Consider the following 23,476-nt stretch of genomic DNA (forward strand, 5'->3'; position numbering starts at 1 on the left):
AACAAGTCATGTAACTGAGGACATTGGCATAATAAAAAGCATTATCCCATATAGCAAGATCTTCTTGCCAGCCTCTTCCCTCTACTTGGCTCATACCCCAGCTTGTTGCTGAACAGACTGGTTTGTTGTGGTCCTCCTCTAATGCTCACCCCCTTTGCACCTGGGCTGTTAGGTTTCACCACCACACACCCAAAACCTCTCCTCCTTCCCCTTTGGTTGGGGGATGAAAACCTGGCCTCAGCAAAGCACCTGCTGCTTTTGCAAATGGCCAATTGCACGAGTCATTAACCATTAACATTTCAGTCTCCCACAACTGTTGTGCGAATTTATTTCATCACTGTTGAAGAAGATCATTCCACTTACCAGAAGGCTGACCAATACTTGAAAATGTGGAACATTGCCTGCATAAATGATGTTTAGGTTCTTGAAGTACAGTTTTGTTTTGTCATTCCTATACCCATAGGCTGTATATTTTGACATACTGTAATACAATAGCAAGATAGGTCAGCCTTTAATCATGATTGATGTTTTATATTTATTGTAAAGTTTTTCAGAGTTTAGTTCAAAGCATGTGAACAAAACAAAAAAAAAACACACTCTTTCCTGTAGAATAATCTATTCCCTTTCCTATTCCAACAAAACCAGTGTTGGAAAGAAGGAGCAGACTTCAAACTTATTTTTGGTCATCTCTTATTAAAAGCTGAGAAAAGTCAAAATCATTTCCTCTGGGAGAGAGAAAATATACGACATCAGCCTGTGATTCAGTTTCATATGGTTTTAATGTGGCAGAATTGTCATTAAATATGTATTTGTTTAGCAATCTTCCTCTTAAATTGTGGAAGAAATTAGAGTGGCCATGAGAATAGTTCATTAATATTCTGTTTGCTGCTGTATTGATAAGCAGATGAGCTTTACCTCTTTGAAACAGGAATGCAAGTGGAAGATACAAACTAGAGGTTGATGTTTTTTAATTATTAGAAAAATTGTAATATTTACTAAAATAATGAAGCATGTCTTGCTTATGAAAATTTCAGTATCATTTCTCTGGAGTTCTTTGTTTAACTCCATTTTGTATCTCTATGAAAAGTAATATAATAATCTGTTCAGTAAAAGATGTAGTGCATTTGAATAAAACCACAAAGTTTAATCTATTTCATGGCTTGTAAAGGAAATTGGTAAGTAATTTGAAAATTAAGCATAAAATTATTTGTATCTTCATCTATCTTTGCATTTGAAAAGCTGTCAAGTAAGTTATCTTTCTGTGCTTAAAAAAAAGAGAGTCTATTAGAGAATGGAGAACAGGCCCACAATACATTTTTTGGCCTGATAGACTCTTATAGATTATATTTTAATTACAAGAAATCAAAACCTCACCTGAAATATTTACTTAATCTTCAATTATAAGATTCTACAAGATTAGATTTATAGATCTAAATTTTCTAGTATTCCTTGAGTGCATTGACAATGCTGGGTTTTGTGTGGCTGAGCTCAAAATACCTGAATTTGCCACACTATATTCTGAATGACTCAAAATATATGTCTATTTTAACTCTGTGTAAGTCAAAGAGTTTTTTATATAGATTGCTAATAAATGAGTCAATTTAAAGCAGTCTTTTAAATAAAGAAGAAGAAAAGATTCTTCATTTGGGGTAAAAGTAACTGAATAGCAAAAGGAAAGGCTATCAAAAGAGAAGACACATAGGCTTTTTTATCTGAATAATAAGATCAAAAGACATTACAAAGTATTTTTATTAATATTTACATCAAGGTTTGGTTGGTCTTGTTTTGTTGAGGGTTTTTGGTTTTTTTTTTAATAACATTTGTTTGATTTGGGGTTTTAGTTTGGGGGGGCGTTTGTTTTTGTTTGGTTGGTTGTGGGTTTTTTGTTTGTTTGTTTTTATTGTTGATCATCCCTATGAGGAAAGTAGTGGGAAAATAGATGCAACCATATTTTCCAAAGGCACCCAATAGAAATTCAAGACTTAGTTCACATTTCTTTGGAAACAAAAGGTGTCTAAATTTCTTCATATATGTTGGTATAAATAGAGCACTTGATCCCAGGTCAGTATGGCAGTGTGCTAGCTAAACTGCAGGTTTAGAAGGAACATGTGTCGGACCACTTCCATTCATAGACTCGAGAAATCTGGACCTGAATCAGGCCTGAGCCCTTCTGGTTGTTAGAGCTCCTTTGAGAAGATGCCATTTCTCTGAGAGAAGGTTCTCAAAAATGGTTTCCAAATATTTCCAGATTTTCTGTGTAAAAGCCTTTGGAAATTCCTGTAAATTTTTCAACCGGAAGTGTGTCATTTCCTTATTACTCTTCTCTTCCCAGCTCTGTGTAGGCTGCCAGGTTGGACATCTTTACAGCCCTCTGATGCTGCACCAGGAATTGCTGGCTCTTATACAAACAGGTTTCTGGAAATGGCTAGTACTGCAATACCTCTTCTTACTTTGTCATTTTAAGTGTCATTAAGTAGATTTTAACAACAATTAAGTAGTCTCTTATATGTAATTTGAAGTAATTAAAAGCAGGATTTGTACTTTTGACATGTTTTACAGTCATCTACATTTTTGTTTCATTCTTCTCCACTTCTAGCTCATGCAGACTCTGTTGTTTTCAGGTTAGAAGCAGAATGTGCTGTGCCTGTGTCAGAGAACAGTTTATACAAGTGGAGAAACTGCGTTCATATCTGATTCCTAAGTGGGAATAATGAATTCTAATTCAGTGTCTTTTGTTGTGGTTCTTTAGCGTCTCTTTTTTTTTTTTTTTTGTGTGTGTTACTGAATAATAATTACTCATGGGAGTTCACAAAAAGTACACATACTTGTTTGAAGTGGTGCTGTTGGCATCCTGATTGTATTTAACAGTATGCAATAAATCTGGTAAAACAGAAGTTCAGTCTTTATGTTTTTAAAATGGAAAAAGTGTAAATTCTGCCTGCTGTCATGATAAACTAAGGAATTTACTGGCATTTAATCCAGTTTTATTTTCCTGTAGAACCTGTTAATGAACTTCAAGATGCAGGTCTCATTGCCCATTTAAAATGCATCTATGAGTGAATTACCTGGTAATACAGCTCTCCTTCTGCAAAATATCTAAAGATTGTTAGATCTGGAATTTTTATTTTCATCTAATATCTCATCTGTCATCATCTACAATAGGAATTTGCCTTTACATTTAACTAAATGTAGCTTAAGGCAAGCTACATTTTTTCTTGGCTCTTCTTCATGATGGGATTGCCCTGCTTGCACATTCTACTACTCTACAGGATAAAGATGTTAACTGTGAATCAGAAATCTTATAGTAGGCGTAAGACATGAAATAAAATCGATACATTTTTCTGAGGCATGTCACTGGTTAAGTGACAAAAAATATTCTGATAGTCACTGAAAAAGAAAAGTCAAAGGTACATTTGAACCTGTCAGTTCAACATATTCCTGTTATCCCTTTAGGGGATATCATACAACTTGACACCAACATTTAAGCTTTGAAAATTATGAGCTCATCTATTTCAAATGGGATGTCACATGTTCCCAAGCCTTTGCCATTACTTATAGTGGAAGACAGGATGATCACTTTTGTCACATATTGATAGTGAATAAGATCTTTCTTTTTTTCTTTTCTTTTTTTTTCTTGTTTCAGAATGAAGAACAAATTTTGGTATTTTGAATTTGGCACTTCGGAAACTTTCTCAGCCACCTGTAAGAAGCTGCATGAATCTGTAGAAATAGAAGTAAGAAACTAATTGTTGCCTTTATCCTTGAAATGTCACTAGTTTGGCTGAAATGCAGGGAGCAAGGGTGCAGAGTGCCTGAATCCAGCAAGGCAAAGCAGTGCACATCCTTTCGACCCTATATTCCAAAATATTATTTTTATCATGTCTATTTGTAGTGTAGCCCTGCACACTGGAACAAAGTTCAGTTTGATGATTAGTGAAGTCTTAATACAGTAGACAAGGTCAAGAGGTGAAGTATAACATTAGAAATCAATAGGGAGTGTGGCTAGGTCAGGTGGAAAAATGAAAGACTGTTGGAGGGAGTGAGAGCTGCTGCAGGATTAAAATAAAAAAAAATCTTATTATTTCTAGGTCCCAAGGTTTTATAACCTTTAAAACTCAATTCCCTAAAATTGTACGTACTTTCCTGAATAAAGGTTAAAGAATATATATATATCTATATTTTGAATTATTCCCCTTCATTAAATAGCTTTTCTCTCTGCACAAGGGGTCATCTTTCCATTATACATTGAACATTAACTAAAAAGACACAGGATACAGACAAAATGGGAATTTAAAATAATGTGCCACTGCCACTTTGATGGCTGCTAAAATAAGTGGCTGAATTACATAAACTGTTTGGGCATCTGATGTTTATGAATAAGTACATGAAAAATGAGAAATGAGTGAAGATACAAACCTGAGAATTTAGGTTAAATAATGAAATCATTTCTCAAGAGGATTATGGTGCATTTCCTTTCCAGTGGTAATGAGAAACTGCATGTGTCGGTGGAATATTTGTATAGTAGCATGAGAACTCAGAGATGTCTGGTGGGAGCTATGAGAGTCCAGTCAAAGCCTCCTAAAGGGTGAAGTCTGAAATGATCTGAAGGAGCCATGTACCTGGTAGCAGGACAGTAGCAGAGAATACTGAGACTGAAACTGTAAGACCAGCAGTGCCACACTTGCCTGTTATGCTGTTATGTTTCTCTTTGAAGTGAAAACCTACTCCTCATGTGTTAGATTAAAATATAATAACAATAAAACAGAATTCCACCTAAAGCCTTAGGAAAAAAAAACAAAAAAATCACCCTTGCTTCCCAAGAGAGTGCTTCACACACATGAGTTTAAGGAAATGTAGTATGAAAAATATTTTATTAGTTACTAGAAAAAAAGCTTACCTGGTTTGATTAGATTTGAATAAACTGCAAGTTAAATGTACCTTTTGATTAAATACAAATTGAAGAGCAGGCTTTCCCAGTAAAATACTGATATCTAGACAAAGTCATACATATAATACTAATACATACTAAGATGTGAACTTTATAATTTTAACCAATCAAAGAATGATTAAATGTTAGCATCACAAAGCAAACAAGTAGGTATACAAGTTTGTGGTGCTGTTGCTACTAGTTGTGTAATTTTTATGTATTCATTTCAATAAGTATTATTACCAAAAAAGTGTTACGTTGCCAGTATATGAGGCACCTTTGTTAATACTCACTTCATCCATCCTAGTCATTACCATTAGTCATACAATTAGGAACAAAAAGCATAGTTTCCAGAGTTTACAAGAACTATTAGGAGGTGCTTATTTGCATATTTATTTACAATGAGTAAATTACAATGCTTGCCAGTATGCTTGTATCTAGTATTTCTTGTTTGAACATTATCAGCTTTTTAGTCTGATTTTTAACCTGATGCCCCTTGGGGATATCACTGTAAATGGGAGGTTGATGCATGAGACCACATTTCACTTCAGTTAAAATGCACAAAGAATGTGCTTGCTCTACAGCCAAATTTTGAATGAACAAAGCCTAAGATTACGGATCTGTATCTCTGAGCTGTTAGACGGTGATCAAATGTTCTCTGGGCAAATATTTGTTTAGCCTTGTATTTGATTTCTAACGCAATTAAGCTTGGTTTTTCTGACATACATTCTTTATTCATGTTCTGTGTGTTTTCTTCTGTGCGAGTGTGAGATGCAGAACAAAGTTGGACACCATTGTTATGTTATCCAGAATAGGATGTATTTTTGTTTTCAAAATTGGATGTAGGAAGTTGAGGAGAGGTTCTAAAGGGAAAGAACCAAAATCAAACAAACAAACAAATACTAGGACAAAATTAAGTATTTATTTTCAATAATAATGTGTCAGTAAACAAGACTGAAGATTTTAGAATTTAGAGAACTTGCAATTTATTTCCATTTCAGAAGAAAAAAAGAAAGGTATGTGAAAGATATTTAATGAGAGTAGGTATAGATGAGGTGTAAATAGGGGTGGCGTGGACCATAGAAAAGCTAGTCTTTCTTTTTTGTCTAGGTAGACATACTCCACATTTTAAAAGTATGCTTTTGTTTTTAGCAGTATCATTACATTATTTGAAATAAAAAGAAAAGGAGCAGAACACGTGTGTTTTGTTTTTGTAGTATATGAATGTGTTAGAACTATGCAGAGCTACCTGTAGGGCAAACTTTTTGTCTGTGTATGAACAAAAGAAATGCTCCTTTCCCAGTTCAGAAAGTTGCTCATCACTGGGGGACTCAGAGGCCTCCTCACATAATTGTCTTAGTGTACTACCTGCTGTGCTCAATATTGAGTGAAAATGGAAGCTAGACCCTGCACCATCCTATTTCACAATTCTTCTTTTATTTAAATAATTCCAGTCAGTTTGGGGGACGCCAGACCTTTATAAATTAACAGCAGGGAAATACCAAAGGTGTCAGATTGCATATTTATCATCTTTCTCGTGTAATACTTAAATATGTATTAAGAAGTGACTGACATAAATTAGGCAGATTTCAGAAGCCACAGGCCGTGGCTTGTAGAGGACCCCCTTCTGCTTGACATTTCATCCTTGTCAAAGATCAAATTATTTTAATTTAGGCTGCAAATTATAAGAAATGAAGACTTCTTTGTGGGAATTCCCTGTGGTAATCTGACTTTTGTTGTTACTGCTGCTTGTCAGTGTGCAAAAGATATAATATGCATGCAAATAAGGTTAAAAAATATGTACTATCTAATTATCCAGCCAGTACATTCCACTTGAAGACAGTGGGAGGCCTGACACACAGTATGTGTTTGATTCATTGAGGCCTGCAGGGTATTTACACAAGATTACTTTTAATTATGAAATTAATATCTGTTTATCTAGAATGTATAGCAGTAAGTGAGCATACACATGAGCAGAATTTTTAGCAAAATAATTCATCTTAGTATTTAATACATATAAAATACTGGGGAAAACCACAAATTTGCTTCCAAAAATGACAGTGAAAACCTAGGCCTTTATTCTTGTAAAAAAAGTGTTATTAAAAATTACACTTTCAATTATAGTAGTTGCCACAACTGCCAATTCACTGTCAGGTATGTCTTTTGACTTTAAAGTTTTTCCTGTATGAATATAATCCACAGGTTTAAAATCTGATTCTTGAAGAGCAAATATGAAATGGAAATCTTAGTGTTGAAATTTTTCTCTCTCCACAATTATGCTCTTCTTAGAAGAATTAAGATGTGTGTGCATTATAATACAGTTCTTTTTTATGATCTCAGAAAGTTTCAGAATAAACAATTATTCAGTTATTCTTGCATTGTACTTGGCTTTTCTTCTTCAAAGCTGCAATAAAGTTTTAGGCAGAGAGGAAGTGCCAGTGACCTACAGAGCAGCAAGCTGCAAGATGTCATTGGACTACTACTGAGGCATGCTTAATTATTTTTCCAGTTTTCTCCCTGATTATTGTGTGTTGGAATTGTAAAATAATACACTTAATCAATTTGAAATGGATGACTGGATCCTCTACAAGCTTGCAGAACATTGCAGGAGTAGGATCAAATGTTTTAAAAATATGCTGCTCTACACTGGTCCATATGACTTGTCAGGATATTGATATGCTCTATCTATGTTGTGAGAAATGAAGCTAATCCACCTCTAGCCAAGGTGCCAGTACATGAATCCTGGGCACCTCTGGCTGGTTCAGTGAACTAGTGATAGAACTGGATGCTTTGCTTTCCACCTGTAGGTTCCACTGCAGTAATATGAATTTGTGGTTTATTTGCTCCTGTGGAAGTTCTTCAGTATTTTGCTATATTTTATATGAGTTAAGAACTTCCTAATGTTAGTAGAGAGGAGGACTTAGCTTGAGTAAATTATAGCCAGTGAAGGCTAGGTGTATGCTATTAAGCTAGGTTCATCCCATCCAATGTATCTCAGGTGAACTGTATTAGCAAATGTTGGGATTCAACCACCTGAGAAAATGCTGCAGTTTATTGCTGGGCAGGCTGATATGTTAAGATCCCTGAGCTATTTTCCAGAAGAAAAAAATATGGTCCCTTTATAAGATATAATTGGAAACCAGATTTAGCATAGAAATGTACTTGTATAAAATGTCTTCGTGTCCAGGCTTGCTATAGGAAGCTTGAGAAATACACACTAGTGACACAAGATGGGTATGATTCCATCACTGAAGGGACTATCCCATAGATTAAGATTGCTTCTGTGTGTCCAGTAAGTCTTGGAAAGATTTTAGATCACTGATGCCTCTTCCTTATCTCCACACCCTGTGTTTTCCCTTAGCAGTGATGCACATTTCACAGAACTGATTGGTGGAGGTTCTGGGGTAAGAATTGCTGCAGTTGCATCAGGAATTGTTGTACCCATTTCTACTGATTTTACTTATTACTAGAAGCCACTAGTCCGCCATAGCCCTATGCTGATATGCTTGTTGTGCCTTTGGATTGAAACAATTACCTGTGTGATGTTCCGTGCTCCTGGGGCTTGCTTAGACCCTTTTCCATAAGTGTGTGTATTCTCTGCCTGCAGGGACTTTGTATTCCGTCTGTTGTGGAACGGACTCAGCTGCAAGATTTACAAGTATCATTGCAAAATCATAAGGCAGAAAATTTAGGTGGGAAAAGAAACAAAAACTCTAGTTATTGATAAAGAAATTTTGGTAGTATAAATGTTTTTCTGCTAATATCTGTGGTGAAGCTAGAAATATATTTCACCTGGGTCAGTGAATAGGTATCAGATAACAAGACAGTACCAAATGGTCCCACACTTAGGCAATTAAAAGCTGACTAGCAATCATATTTTACCTTCTGATTGATGATCTGTTCTTATCTCATACCTCCTTTTCAGATACAAGTGTATCTCTTAGGTGTAAACATTGAATAAACTATTAGCAGTGTTAAGAATGATAAATTGCTGAAGAAAAGTATCTGAGAAAAAGAACATTCAGATTTTTCTCTCTCTTACTGCTTTCTCTTTTTTTTTCCCCTTCCTTTCTAATCAGTGTGATGGAATTCAGCTGGACTTAATCAATATCTCTCTGGAAGGAATTGCCATTCTAAACATCCCAAGCATGCATGGCGGATCAAATCTTTGGGGAGAGACAAAGAAAAGACGTAGCCACCGTCGGACAGAAAGGAAGAGGTCAGATAAAAGAACCACTGTTATAGATGCCAAGGAATTGAAGTTTGTGTGCCAAGGTAAGCTTACAGATTGATACAGGCTATCTGGCTCCATAATGTCAACTCAGTTATATAATTGACCTTGTCAAGGAAAAGGACAGACAGTTCTTAGATATTTCCTTTCTTGTGCGTTTAGCTTTTCTGGTGGGAAACACTGCCACAAGGGCACAAACAAAGATGTACTGCCAATTGCAGTCTCTATACTTGCAAATCTGCCTCAGATATTACCTGTTAAGCAGACTAATCACACCATGTGGCACTGTTGACTACTGGGACATTGAGTCTAGAAGTAGTTGGAGATTTTGGAGTTGGAAAGTGCTTCCCGAGCATTTATAATGTTTCTTAATGTCAGTGTGCATAAAACTTGGGGATAGCTGTGCCCTGATTCTAACAAGCTTTGGCCAGAGGTGAGGGAAATCACTTCAGGGTAAAAAGAGCAAGCTATCTATATATTTTATCTTACTATGTTGTGATGCTGTATGAATCCTTGAATACATATGCTGTAGTTGGCTTGCACAGGCATGATCATTTTTTTCAGGCTCATATACTTTCCTGGCGATTAGATGCACTTACTCAATAAATTTTATTATTAAACATAACTCTTAACAAAACCAGGAATAAATAACAATTGCTGTTCTTCTCTGAGAATCTGAATACTATGCCTTGTAACACTTGACTGCATGTCCGATTGATTATAAGTCATCATTCTCTTCACGCCAAAGGAATGAACAGTTTGGGTTTTGCTTGTTTTTCTCTATTTATCCTACAAAAAGGATTATCTTTTGCTTCAGAGTATCTTCTTGCTTCTCTTCATTATTCAGACTTTATAAGGATCAGTGCTTCAACTGTCTTATGCTGTTGGGATCCTTTTACTAGTTTTGAATATCCTATTTTTACATTTCATCAGCAGTAATTTTTAAGTCACTAGTTATAACATAGTTCATTATTATGCATTTCAGTTTTAATTCAGCTAAATTATCTGTATGACAAAAGTGACAAAAGTTTAGGAATAAAGTAGTTTTTTATGGCTTAGAGACTGCAGTAGGTACTAGCATTCAGTTTCTGTGAGCGCTAGCAATTTTACTTATGTTTTCAGTATCTCAGTGTAATTTACCAATACACTCTGTCAGCCAAAGTCTCACCAGGCACTAAGCTTCTGCATGTGCTACAATTCTGTATTGTGCCCTAATGTTCAAGAGATGGAGGCTGCTAGGTAGAGGGCTCACCAAATTTTTTCCTTTTGTTTTTGAACACAGGGAGACAGGACATTTATCCTCTTGATAGTAGTGAAACAGACATTATCACTTCTTTAATTATTGAAATTTTGTGCGTCTTTGATACATATTTAACAGTGATTTCGATCTACTGACTATAATTGATATATTAAAAGGGCATTGCTACACTCAATTTCCATTTTCCTGGACAGGATAAAATAAAATTACAATAAAAATATTAAAGACTGAACAGAATTTCCCATGTTATCTGTCGAGGTGTTCATAACACAGATATTAAGCACCTTACTTTAGAAAAACTGTTCTCTTTACTTAGTTTCTAATTACTTTGTATGCACTGTGGATGGAAGTAGCTTCATCCAAAAGGCAATTTTAAAGCAGAGGTTGACTTCTCAATATCAAAACTAGATCACCTCTCACATCACTGAGTACACAGATAATATTATTGTTTGCATCTTCGCTAGCATTCCAGTGCTGAGCAGGAGTACCCTTTTTGGATTTCAGAGTGGTCCATATTTATTGTGTTCCAGTTCGCAACACTGAGCAGTCTTGAGCATGCAAAGTGGATTCCTTTTGAAGGTGTGGGGTGTGTGGGGATGGGAGCTACATGCTCTATTGCAAGTGCATGTTTAGTCCATGAAACAATGTTAAAACAACTCTAAGTAAAACTCAAAAATGAAGGTAGTGAAAACTCAAAAATTAAGGTGAACATTTCAGAACCAACTGCTTAGCTTAATGGGCCCACTCCTATCTTATACTGCAAAGAACAGTCACTTAATTCTACTAGCCAAGATAGATTCTTAAGCTGAGTGTGCTTCTTCAACTCAGAATTCAAGATTATTGCTGAATAATGGAATTCAATCAATTTTATGTCTACGTTTCTCAAAAAGTTTTGATAAATCTAAATCTATTCACTGGGGAAATAACTGACTCTCACTTGAAAACGATACGATTTTTTCACTAGCTGATTATTTTCTTAGGCACTATGTATTTTTGGCACATTGTACTTTTTAGTTTGAAGAAAACATTTTGCAGGCTATTAATACTTGGTGCAGAGATAGGTATTGCTGTGTTGAGAACCATGATAAATACATACCTGCTTGTTAACTTCTGTTTATTAACTTATTCTGAATAAACATCCTTGTAGTTATTTTTATGTTCAAATAAAGCATCTAATCACTTGACAACTAAGAACTGCAATTCCTAGGAGAGAGCAATCAATCCTTATGTTTTCCTATGGATACATATATATATATATATATATATATATATCTTATATATTTATATATATATATATATCACATTTCGGTGTTGAATTTTATTTGGGTTTTATACATATACTTTTTTTATGGGGCTTCTGAATAGCATGCACATTTACTTTTAGACTTTTTTAATTGCAGTACAATTGTGGGTTTTTCAGCTGTGTATCAATCTTTGTTCTTGTCTCTGGTTTTATAACTTGGCCATAAATACATGAATTGAAGGTTAGGACTCTGAGCCCTTAGGTTGGGTACTTGCATGGACTATTGGAAGCTGTCTTCTCGCTCTGGGTAGTTTTTCGCCCTGAAGCATGTTGAGCAGTCCCAAGGAGGACTTCTCAAACTGCCCAAGAAACCTCTATGAGGCCCTGCTGCTGTCTTCCCTCCTCTTGTGTATAAACCATGTATGTGCAACATGATCATCACTGCAGGAAAAAGGGTCAAAATTCTGCCAAATCTTTTTTCTTTCTTAGGTACCTGCACAACGGCCGGAAGGTATATTTCTCTGATCCCACTCCCCTTTCTTTTCTTTCCTCTTTAGCGTTGCCACCTGTTGATGTAAAAAGGCTTGTCTTTTCTTTGCCCTTCCCATTATCCTCTCTGCACAATAGCCAGACCACAATTTGCACTTTAAGTAATCAAATGAATGTCTGCTTAGAAAACAATCTGATTATGTGCAGGTTGTCTGAAAAACAGTGTATTGAAATTGAGTGGTTTAAAATGTGCACTATTTAAATCCATTCCCTACTTATCTTATTAGGGGTTTGTGCATGTATGCTAAAGAGAAACACTTGGCAGTCATAGCATATAGATATGAGTGCCTTTATATTGCACTTCTGTCTAAGTAATAATATTTTAATATAAAACATGTATGAAAATATATTGTCTGATTAGCTTATAACTGAAAAAAAAAACCCCAAACATATTTAGCTGTAGTGTACTAAGTATTATCATAATCCTTGTTAGTGGAAAAAATACTACAGGTTTTATTTCAGCTCCTGTGCAGAAGTAGAGACAGTCTTTCATCACATTTTATTAGGGTAAAAATTATGTGGTTTTTATGATTTAATTTCATTTTAATTTCTAATTTATCAGCACAGTTTCTATTGTAAAATGTCAATGCATTTGGAAAAAATATAACTACAGATATATGTGACAATTTGTGAAAGTAGATGACTTAGTGTTTTGACATTATGAATCTCACACTTGCAATATTTCCATTTGTTGTTTTATTTAAAATCTTCTAGTATGTACTATTATACATCTATCCACAGGCCATTTACAGATTTTAGATGTTACTGTGAACTACCCATTATTTAGATAGGACTTCTTTTTGGGTATTCACAGATACTGATAAGTTCCAAAAGTCAAAAGTTTTCACATCAATCAAAACTTTTGAAATATTTTCAAAAGCTTGAAAATATTAACATACTGCACAGAAACAAAACTATGAGTTGAGAAACATGAATGCAAATAAGTGCACTACTTGGTTGCAAATTGCATCTAAAACAGGTTAAATCATGACATGTCTTACATGAAAAATATATACCCCTTATGTCAAGTCTTAAGCAGTTTTCTTCCTCACAGAAATTCTAAATAATATTTTCAAACTTTTTGTGACAAAAAGGAGTTTATTGTTTTTAAAATCTCTCCAGTAAGCTTTTTTGCTAAATGAATTTTCCCTCAGGGTGGAAGTTGTTATGTTTTGATTTCATTGTTGAAGTTCAGTGAGAGCCCTATTCTGAAATGGGATCTCTTTTACATTCTCTTCAGATTTGATGGCAGAAATATATGTAACTTGTTTTTGCATGAGTGGTTCCACTCACCTCAATGGAGTCATGCTTAAAGACAATATCTGTGATGAAAATTTTAGACTATAAATATTTCAGTGAAATACTTGTTCCATATTTATTTTGTACATCACCAGGCACACTGATACTTGACCAAGTCCTTACCAAGTTGATCTGTGCAGCTTGTTAAGAGCTACAGGAGCTGTCACTCCACAGACTATTAGATGACAATGTGTGCAAGACAATGTGCATTCATATCACAGCACCTAGGCATAAATCAAGCTTACCAATATGATTCAATAACTCTGTGTGGAAATCTCTTTTAATAACTGCATTATGACTTTCTGAATGGAAATGCAGAAGCTTTGGAATTGGAATAATGTGTATGCAGGTACTTCAGTGCAGTTAAAAGCAGTTCAAGACATGCAGAGACTCTGAAGGCCTTAAAATAATTCAAAATATCCATAAATATTAAAATAATATAAAATACCTTTCTTATTAGGTGTCAAATTCCACTCTACAGGGAGAGAGAAGCTTCCCTATAGATAGGGGATTCCTGACATGGTCCCTAAACAGCTTTGTGAGCTAGCTGTCTAATTTAATTTATGGAGGTCTTTCATAACCTGTACTCTGGCTACATGACCTTTCCTTGTTGAAAAAGTTGAAACTGTGTACTATATACACAGTCTGTGTAATACATGCACTAAATATACACAGTATATATTAATTATTGGTAGACTTTGGGTTATTTTTGATGTGGTAAGGCATGTATAATGAACTCTCTATAATAATATTTTTATTAAATGTTATTGGCAATGTCATGGCTACATAAGGTAATAGCCCTTACTTTGTATCTTGTTTAGACAGCTTTTTACAACATAGACATTAACCCCTTACCACAGAGAAAAAGAGCTAATTAGAGCTATTTCATAGCTATTCTGTGTCAAGATATTAAACTTTGAACATCAGTCTAAGCATTAGAAAAAAATTCTAAATTTATTCAAACAGAGTTTTTTTTTTCTTGTCTGTGCGTGTTCTACATCGATTCTGAAACTGTAAACTAAAGGGAACATATTTCTGTGCCGAATTTTTTGTTACTATTTTGGGAGTGTGTGTTGTTTACAGTAAATTAAATAATAGTGGGGGCTGTTAAAGCTAGTGTGGCATTAACTTCAGTGTCTGAAAAATCAACCCCAGACCCAGTAGATAGAGTCACCTAAGGAAAAGAGTGTTTATCCTGCTTTCAAGTAAGTATCTAAGGGAGGCAGAATAAAATACTCACTGGAGGTGACTCTCTTTCCAATTAAGTAGAAACCTAAGGTTGGGTTAGACACCTTCCTTCATGCCAGCTAGATGGGGAGATGAATTTCTGAATGTTCTGCTTGTGGTGACAGTTCATCAAATACTTGAACTGTCCTTGGAGCAGGAATGGGAATTGGGCACAACTGCCAGATAAGACTTGTTGAACTGACCCATGCTGAAGACATGTTGAACTTCAGTAGATCTGGTGCTGGTGAATCCCATGTCTGTCATTAGCTCTGTGGTCACCAATCTGCTGAGCAGAAATGACTGTGGTAGAGGATCTGTCTTTCCAGTTTGTGCAGCCCCTGCTTGGAGTGCAGTTTCCAAGTGCTGGGGACAAGGGCAGGGGAACACCTGTTTTGGATATTATTGTACAAGCAGTGCTGGGAAATAGGGTACTATTCAGTGGTGTTACGTACTGCCTCAACTTTAGTGTGTACTGCATTATTTTGTCACCTTTTAAACATCTGAATGACATGCTGAGTGTCACTTTTCCTGTGGGTGAATTTGTGTTGCAGCACCAATGGTGCACCTGCTGAGCAGCAGTGAGCAGCCCTGTCTGAGCAGCAGCTCGGTGGGCAGTGGGAGCTGCCCTGAGGCAGCTGCAAGGTGTGACTCCTCACGGGCTCAGGTGTTCTCTGGCTGTGCTGCAAGTTCACCCTGGGCAAGGAAGCCTTACTGATTTCTCCCAGTGGAAGCACCTGTTCTTGCAAATGTGGGACTTGTGTAAAACAGGATGCAACTGAGAATTTCCTTCTACTGGTACATATTAGTTTCCAGGTTTTTGTTGATTCTTCGAGAAACTATGGAACAGGGTGCTCCATACTGTGATGTGTTACCACTAAGCAGTATTACCTTACCTCTGGAGGTGCTTTGGAAGGCAGGGAAAGGAAGAAGGGGGAAAAAAAAAAAAAGTAAAAATCAAAGGATGTAAGACACACACATCACAGTTTTCCCATAGTAACAAATTTCTTTGTGGTAGAGCTGTAATTTTCCTAACTCAAAACTTGGATTTTGGCTGACTGAGAGAAATGTTGGTATTCAAATGTTTTTGTCTTATATTAGCTAATGAAGACTGTGTGACCTTGGCTTCTTATTTTTGCTTCATACTCATATTTACTGGAATGACCTATTCAGATATCGAAAAGGGCTAAATGGCATTTTGTCCTAACTGTTTAGTTAAACTGTGCATAGCACCATTAGTTTGTAAGATCTGTGTTCAAACATTTACCAAGCTGTTAAAGATAGTACAGGTTTCCTAATATGAAAATGTGGACTGGAATGTCATGATTTTATTATGCTGTTGAAAAGGCTTTTTCCTGTCTTCTCTTCCACCCGCACTACCCCCTATGTACCCATCCCCAGGAGTAAAGTTTGGGAGGTCATTATCTTTCTCTCTCTTTTATTTAAAAGAGGCTGTGTTCAGTCCAAGCTTTACTCATACAAGTGGTTCCATCAGTGTGCAGGATGCAGCCCATAAGTCATAACACAGTTTTAATATTTCAGAAATATACATACAATGCCTTTTGGCTGTGAAACACTGAGTTTATTGTTATTAGAAATTAATAGGATCTTAAAAAATGGCTTGATAGTCTGATTTTACATTTATCAAGTATGTATACATGCTTCTGTGCAATATAGATCATAGAAGAAAAACAATTTCCTTTTATTTACAAGGCAGTTTAGATTGTCATTATATTATACTTTTTGGTGCACAGAATGTTCATTTTCTTTCAAACGTTATTCATTGAAAGAGGATAATTATGGTGTATTTCACAGTCTGCCAGAAGGAAAATGTATCTTTGAAAAGTTTCATTTCCCTTAAGTTGCTCATTTTCTATAGGAAGACAGAGCTATTAAGTAACATACCCATGACAAAGATTGATTAAAATGGCATAAAGGACTATCTTATCTCTAAGTACAGGGCTTTACATGTATAACTCCTATGACATTAAATGCAGTAGGTGAAATTAGCTATTGTATAAAAAAAAAAAATCACAGTAAATTGGTTCCTACAGAGAAAAAGGTGAGGGTGGGAGGGATGGCATGTTAAGTAGCAACACGAAGTAGGAAGCTACTTATTGTTTCACGATATGCCTATAATGTGGCATCCAAATAATCACACCAAGTTCTCAGCTGTCAGCATTACTACATTATTCTGCTGGGGCTCACTTTGGCTGCTAGAGTGCAAACATCACCTTGCTGATGTACATTCTCATATTGGGGCAGCTACTTAGAGCAGTTCAGGCTCCTCTGCAGCATTCAAGGTGAATTTAGCCCGGTCTCACTGACCTGCACCAAGGGGTGTGCCCTTATGTGCACCTTGTGCAGGGCCTGTGGCACAGACCTCAGCACAGGTGTCTGCAGAAGGCTCATAGGACCTGTTCCACAGTGTTCCCAGTCCTTAACTTGGCTTTGCTGGGAGCCCTTCCTCAGCCTTGCACCTCATTAACCCGGGTAAATGAACACTTACCTCTATGACAGCCATTAGTTAAGACATAAATAATAAGGGATATGAATGCAATATTGAGATATTTTGTTGGTGTTTTTTTCCCTCATCTGCTGCAGACTTAGTAATACAGACCATTTTTTGTTGTAGCAAAACCTGCTCAGCTTACCCAGGCTTTTTTCCTTTTTATAGTTGTTTTTCCATTTCTAATACTGAAGGCAATGGTTATCCTATCCTGCTATTTATCTCTGGAAACACTTGACTGTCATTTGAAAATACACTTTGAAGGATGTGAAGCTCTGTAACTACCTCATTTGTACATGACAGAAGTATAAGTTTGCTTTCCTGAACCCTTTCTTAGAGTCTTTCCTCCATTTTGATCTTGCTCTGACTATATTTTTACTACCATGTTTCAACCAACCTGTCCAGCCTAGTGGCATGACAGCAGATATAGCAGATGAGTAATTGTTATTTAAAAATACCATGTCATGCCTCAAATATAGATATTTGTATAAAAGCATTAGCACAAGGCATAACTCCTTTTGCTCCTTTTGAGTGTAATTCCACTGAGATGACCGGATTTATATGAATGAAAATAAAGTACCATAGCTTAGGGCAGAATTTCACGTTTTTGTATATTACAATGTGGCTTCAAATAATTAGCAAGTCTCAGATTAAAGCTACGACTACTAATATGACTGCATGTGTAGGTATTTTTAAAAGATAGTTTTCAATGACACTTTGAGGTTTGTAATAGTGTAAATATGTGCCTTTTTCTCAAATTCACCAAAAAATCCATAAAAACAAGTAAATGAATTTCTTAAATTCCTCATTGAATAGATCTTCTACATTGTATATTGATTTATGTACACATACTCTTTTTTTTTAATTCTCATTCTTTTTTAGGGCTTAATTTTTATTTTCTGCTGCTGTATACTGGCATGAATAACAATTATTGTAGAAGTAAAATGGAACAGAAAGTAGCCCCATCTTAGTTATAAAATAACTTTGTCCTATTATGATACTATGATACAGAATTTTTCTTTAATTAACAAAGTGAAAACATCTGTTACTGTCTCAACATATGAGTTTCATATCAGTTTTAAAATTCATGTGTTTCTCTGCTTCTGAAATTTTTCAGTTATAACTTATTTGTAAATGTTAGTTTTCTTATGAAAGTTTACAAAAAGTCAGCAATTAACCAACTACAACAGGTGTTTCCTTTCTTGGGGGAAGGAATGCATATGATTATTGTAATTTAGATTCCTGTGTGAGTTAAGGAATTGACCTGTTATTAGAAAACATTGCAAGCACATGGAAAATGTTTAAAATTAAGTAGAAAGGTTCCACGAATTTAAGACTGACACGGGCTTAACCCCTTCAGGCTCTCCTTACACGTGATTGATACTTGCATAGTTGCATTTATGCCTTAGATTTACAGTAAGAAATTTTTATGCCAAAGATATGTTTTTATATTGTGACCTTTGTATGAAAAGCTTCAATAACCATTTTGCAGTATTCAATTTGTGTAATGGCAGACAAGCATTCCCTAGGAATACTGATAGGATATTACTCAGATTGTTTGCTCATTTAACCCTGCCCCAGGTGCCGGAATCTTTAGATTAAAGATACAGCAATAAAAATAGAATAGCCTAGCAGATCATTTTTGGCTGCTGTAACATGTAATCATATCCTCTGATCCATTCTAGTTTTCTATTACTTGTTAATAGAAAATTTCAAGTTCCTTGAGTGTCTGCAAAAGGTGTCAGATTGACAGCAATTTAATTTTGAGTAACAAAAGGAGAGACAGCTTCAGTTAATGCACACATTAGTATTACTGATAAAAAAGTAAAAATATTCTAACAATATTGATGATATTGAGAACCTGGTAAGACCTCAGGTTGTATGTATATACATTTGCATTACTTACTAGAGGTAGAAGTAGAATTTACAAGAGGAAAATAGTATTTAGAGTGTAATAAGACAGAAATGTGAGATTCAGTTTGTTATATTAAAAAGGCTGAATTCTTTCCCTTAGTGGTAGAGTTTCCTCCTTCACTCTGCAAAGGCTTGTATTAACCAAAGCAGTCAAATACAAGTAGCTATAAATATATATTGGAATCATGCAAGTACTTTACTAGTGCCTAATTACTCTGCAAGGAGATAGGGCTTTGGGTGGGGTTTTCCATACTTGCTGTTAAAATCGATTTAAAGATTTCTTCTTTCTCCTTTTTTTTTCCATTTGTTTTCTTGCAACTGTAGTCAGCTAGCAAATATGCTATTAGCAGAATGCTGTATAGGGAAAGCACCAACAAAAAGAGCTGTTTGACAGTGGCATTGTTTCAGTCACATAGTGTGGAGACCAAGTGTGAATCTGGTGATTCTGTGCATTTGTGCTGATGATAGTAAAATTAGAGGAGAGGAGGTTTGGTCAAACTATGTAATCTCTGTGACCTGCTCCATTTTTTACCTGCTGCCTTTAAATCATAACCTCCATCGTAACACTGTTGAGCATTGCCAGTGAACGACCAGATTGTTTATAAGAGCACATTGTAAAATAGTTTGTGTTGGAAAGAATGAGCTGCCCAACAAATTAATGGCATTGTGAGGTGCTACCTGCTGGGGTGAAAATAAATTGTAAGAAAATATGGGGAGACAGGTAATGGGCACTAGCCATGCTGCACAACACTTCTCAAACTGCTGCTGAGTGTGTGCCAATAGATATGGCAATAACTGTCAACGAGATTTACACTACTTTCACATTTACACAGTGAGAGTAGAAAGGTTGAAAGAGTTCTATAATTTTATTTAAAGTTTAGCACCAACTATTTCTGGACCTACTATTTCCAGGTGACAGGGTTACAACCACGCTGCTTATCTTTCATATGTGTCAGTGGGAGGGTTTTTATTACCATCAAAAGTCCTTGAAATCTCACATCAGAAAAATAGCAGTGAAGCAGAGGTATATACTTAATTGCAAAATCCAAGTAGGTACAAATTTCACCACTTACTGTATATGTTGTGATTTCTGATAGCACTAAATTGTGCTACCTATCTATAGCCCCAGTGGGTGGTTCCTGCAGGTAATACATTTTCTGGCTGTGCTTCTTTCCCTGATATGAAGAAGGCACAGCTTAAAGTCCCCATGTTGGCTTTGTTTTCCCCTTTGCATTGCATTCCATGCTATAGAAATCTGCATGAGGCTAATTGAACAATTTGAAGGTCCACTGTGCAGGGCTCAGGCATCGTCCCATCATCCTCCTTGTCAGTATTCAGACACATCTTTACACTTACTATAACTTTCAATATTTGTTAGCACTGTAGAAATGGTAAAATTACGGGTTTAAGCTGAATTTTCTTATTCTGGTTTGCACATTTTCAGTGGAACTTGTAAATACTTTCTATGTGTGTTACTATATAATGAAAACTCTGGATACTAGTTAAATAACTTCATCTTACCAGAAAGCCTGGCTTATGGTTTTTCAGGGGATTCAGCTGCCAACCAGTAAGAAACCTTTTTTCAAAATATGGACTAGAGCAGCGATGAATTTGCAACAGATTACAGATCATATTTGTGTATCTTTTTTGTTTTTCTTTCTTGTTTGTCTATTATAGTCAGAAAAAAGTGATATCTTTACAAAAACCCCAGTAATTTCAGAATCCAGTAAATAATCTGAGGCTGCCAAAACCATTCCTTGTATTACTTTATATCAACAGTATGAACAAATTGGCAGTTAGTGATTATTATTAATTTTTTCTGTGGTAACACCCAAAGGTCTTGGACACTAGGTGCTTTATAAACACAGATCAAATGGACATTTCCTGCTTGAAGAATCAGAGGCCCAAAGATAATTTAGTTTGGAAAAGACCTCCAAAGGTCATCTAGACCAACCCTCTCTGCTCAAAGCAGGTCTAATTGGATCAGGTTGCTCAGGGGTTTGTCTAGACCTTGGACTCTAAAAAATCTAAGAATTTATGATCTAAAGTTCATTTGCTAAAATCTAAGGGCTTGGTTGCTGAATGCAAGGTTAAGAAGTACAGTTTTATACTGCATGTATGTGGCAGTCAGTATGTAATTAGTTTTATTTTAATCTGTCTTACTCAGTCATAGGCTTAGCTGACCGTGTAGTCCTATCCTAGAGGCTCCTAGTTCAGTCTTGGAAATAAGAGTTCTCTACTGGGGACTTCCTTTTTGGAAAAGGCCTCAGAATAGCCACCCATGGGCAAAATCAGTACTCTCACCCCTGCTGGAATTGATCCTCTCAATTACTTTTTCTGATCAACGTTCCCTTCCTTTTCATCTAAAGTTTGTAAATGATCTTTTTTGGCTGCTTCAGGTGGAGTCCCAGTATGTTCATCTCTTCTTTACAGACCTGCTTAACCCCTTGATGGTCAACAAGGAGGCACAGGTTGAATTGTAAGTTCGTGTTGAAGATCAAATAGAGCCAATAGTACTTAGGGGAGCTCCTAGTATCTTCTAGAAAGTCTCCCCCACCTCCACCATTTACGTGGACTTTAGATATAGTTTGGGATGTCATTTTCCTTCTAACGTATTTAGTTTCTCCTTACTGACCTCCTACTTCATGTTTCATTTGATTTCTACTCTATTTCCTTATGAAAAATTAGTTGAAAATTTAGGACCCCTGGATCCCAAATGGCTCACAGACCTATAGAAATAATGGCAAAAAGCTTTATAGAGTGCAAGTGGCCTTGTATTTATATGACCTTCTACAGACAGTAAAACATTTCCCATAGGTGGCCATTTTCTCTAGACTGTGTGGAAAAAAAATATTCATGACTCGAGTTTTTATATTTATTCTGTTAAAAATATTCTTTGCCAGCTTGGGGATGTTTAGAACCATTACCTAAGAACAGATAAAATGGATGATTAAGTCTTTAGAGTTTGAAAAAGTTATGCTAGTAAGAAACAATCAGCAATTTTTGTTATAACATCGGAAATAATATTAAGATGTAGACACCTTGAGAATTACTGAGCAAGACGTAATCAGAAGACATTTAAAACATCAGAAAATAATTGCACTATAATTAATTGGGGTGATGGAGTTGATTAATCTAGCTCTGTCTGAAACAATTTATTAAAATATCATTTTCTACAGGTAATAATCTTTATGGTTAGTCTCATATATACTGACAATGCTTTTCAGCTATAAAATTGCCAAAATATATAGGGATAGTTATTTAGAGATCCATTCATGAGGAGATACATGTTTAATTTTTAGTATTTTCAGCCTATGGAGCCTTTTCTATAGTGAGACACAAAGACTTACTTCAAATATCACTGTGATGATGTCGCTCTATTTATTTATAGATGTGTCCAGGCTTGTAAAACTTTGTCTGATGAGCACCAAGCTCTAACTGGGTGTAAATGCTAACAAAGTAAGACATGATACTCTTCAATTACTTTGCAATAACCTGTATTTTAAAGTAAGCAGCAGACCAGTATTAACATAAAAAGCAAAGAAAATTTTCTGAATCCCAGACATCTATTGGAGGGAAGAAATCATGATATGTGGCTGCAATAGATGTGTTTTTCAATTTTCCAATGTATTAATTTCCTGCTTATATTGTACCAAAAGAACTGTTTGAATATAAAGAATGAAGAGGTCACTTGGATTGGACCTCCATGAAATAATTTCTCCTTCTTGAAAGAAATAACACTGAACATAAATTCTAACATTGCTTGTTGTGATAAAAATTTGAAAACATATGTATTTAGAGTATTCAAAATTAAGATCATCAGCTAATTTTTGTGTTGAGTGGTGACCCCTACTAAAGCATTTCATTCTGTTGCTATAGGATTGTCTCAGAGTTATGATTTCTGTATGTATAAAAAAGTCAATTTAATAAAAATGAACAAGCAAAAAAGATTGCAGTACAGCATATGAAAATGCCAATTTTTTTTATCCCAGCTAGATAAATTGTTGTATTTTTTTCATTTTATTTATCTCATATTTAAAATTATCCCTATGGAAAAGAGAGAGTGCAGATGGATGACTGTCAAGGCTTTCTCACCTAGGCATCTTTCTTTGGCCATGCTGTATCTCCTTGGGAAAGGAGTCTAAAGAAGCTTCTGTTGACCCTCTGGAGCTGCCGAGGCTGGTTGCCAAGGTCTGTGTGATGAACAGAATGTCTCTTTTCAGACATGTTCTTGCTACCTCAGATGTATTCTGTCTGAGTATGAACATTTGACATCATCTACCTAACTGCATTGGTACAGTTAAAATTTTTTTTATCACTTC

General features: G+C 35.6%; 1 protein-coding gene across 6 annotated transcripts in view; it reads left to right on the top strand.

Annotated features, from left to right (window-relative positions):
• Nucleotides 1-23,476, top strand: part of DGKB (diacylglycerol kinase beta) — a 337,798-nt gene that overhangs the window by 252,869 nt on the left and 61,453 nt on the right. For all 6 annotated transcript variants that reach the window (XM_068209914.1, XM_068209905.1, XM_068209932.1 and 3 more), the window contains 2 exons: nt 3,644-3,734; nt 9,007-9,202. In XM_068209914.1, the coding sequence (XP_068066015.1) occupies nt 3,644-3,734; nt 9,007-9,202 (287 nt within the window). The remainder of the gene's footprint in view (nt 1-3,643; nt 3,735-9,006; nt 9,203-23,476) is intronic.

Source organism: Anomalospiza imberbis, chromosome 1 (genome assembly GCF_031753505.1).
Source record: "Anomalospiza imberbis isolate Cuckoo-Finch-1a 21T00152 chromosome 1, ASM3175350v1, whole genome shotgun sequence".
NCBI classification, from domain to species: Eukaryota; Metazoa; Chordata; class Aves; order Passeriformes; family Viduidae; genus Anomalospiza; species Anomalospiza imberbis.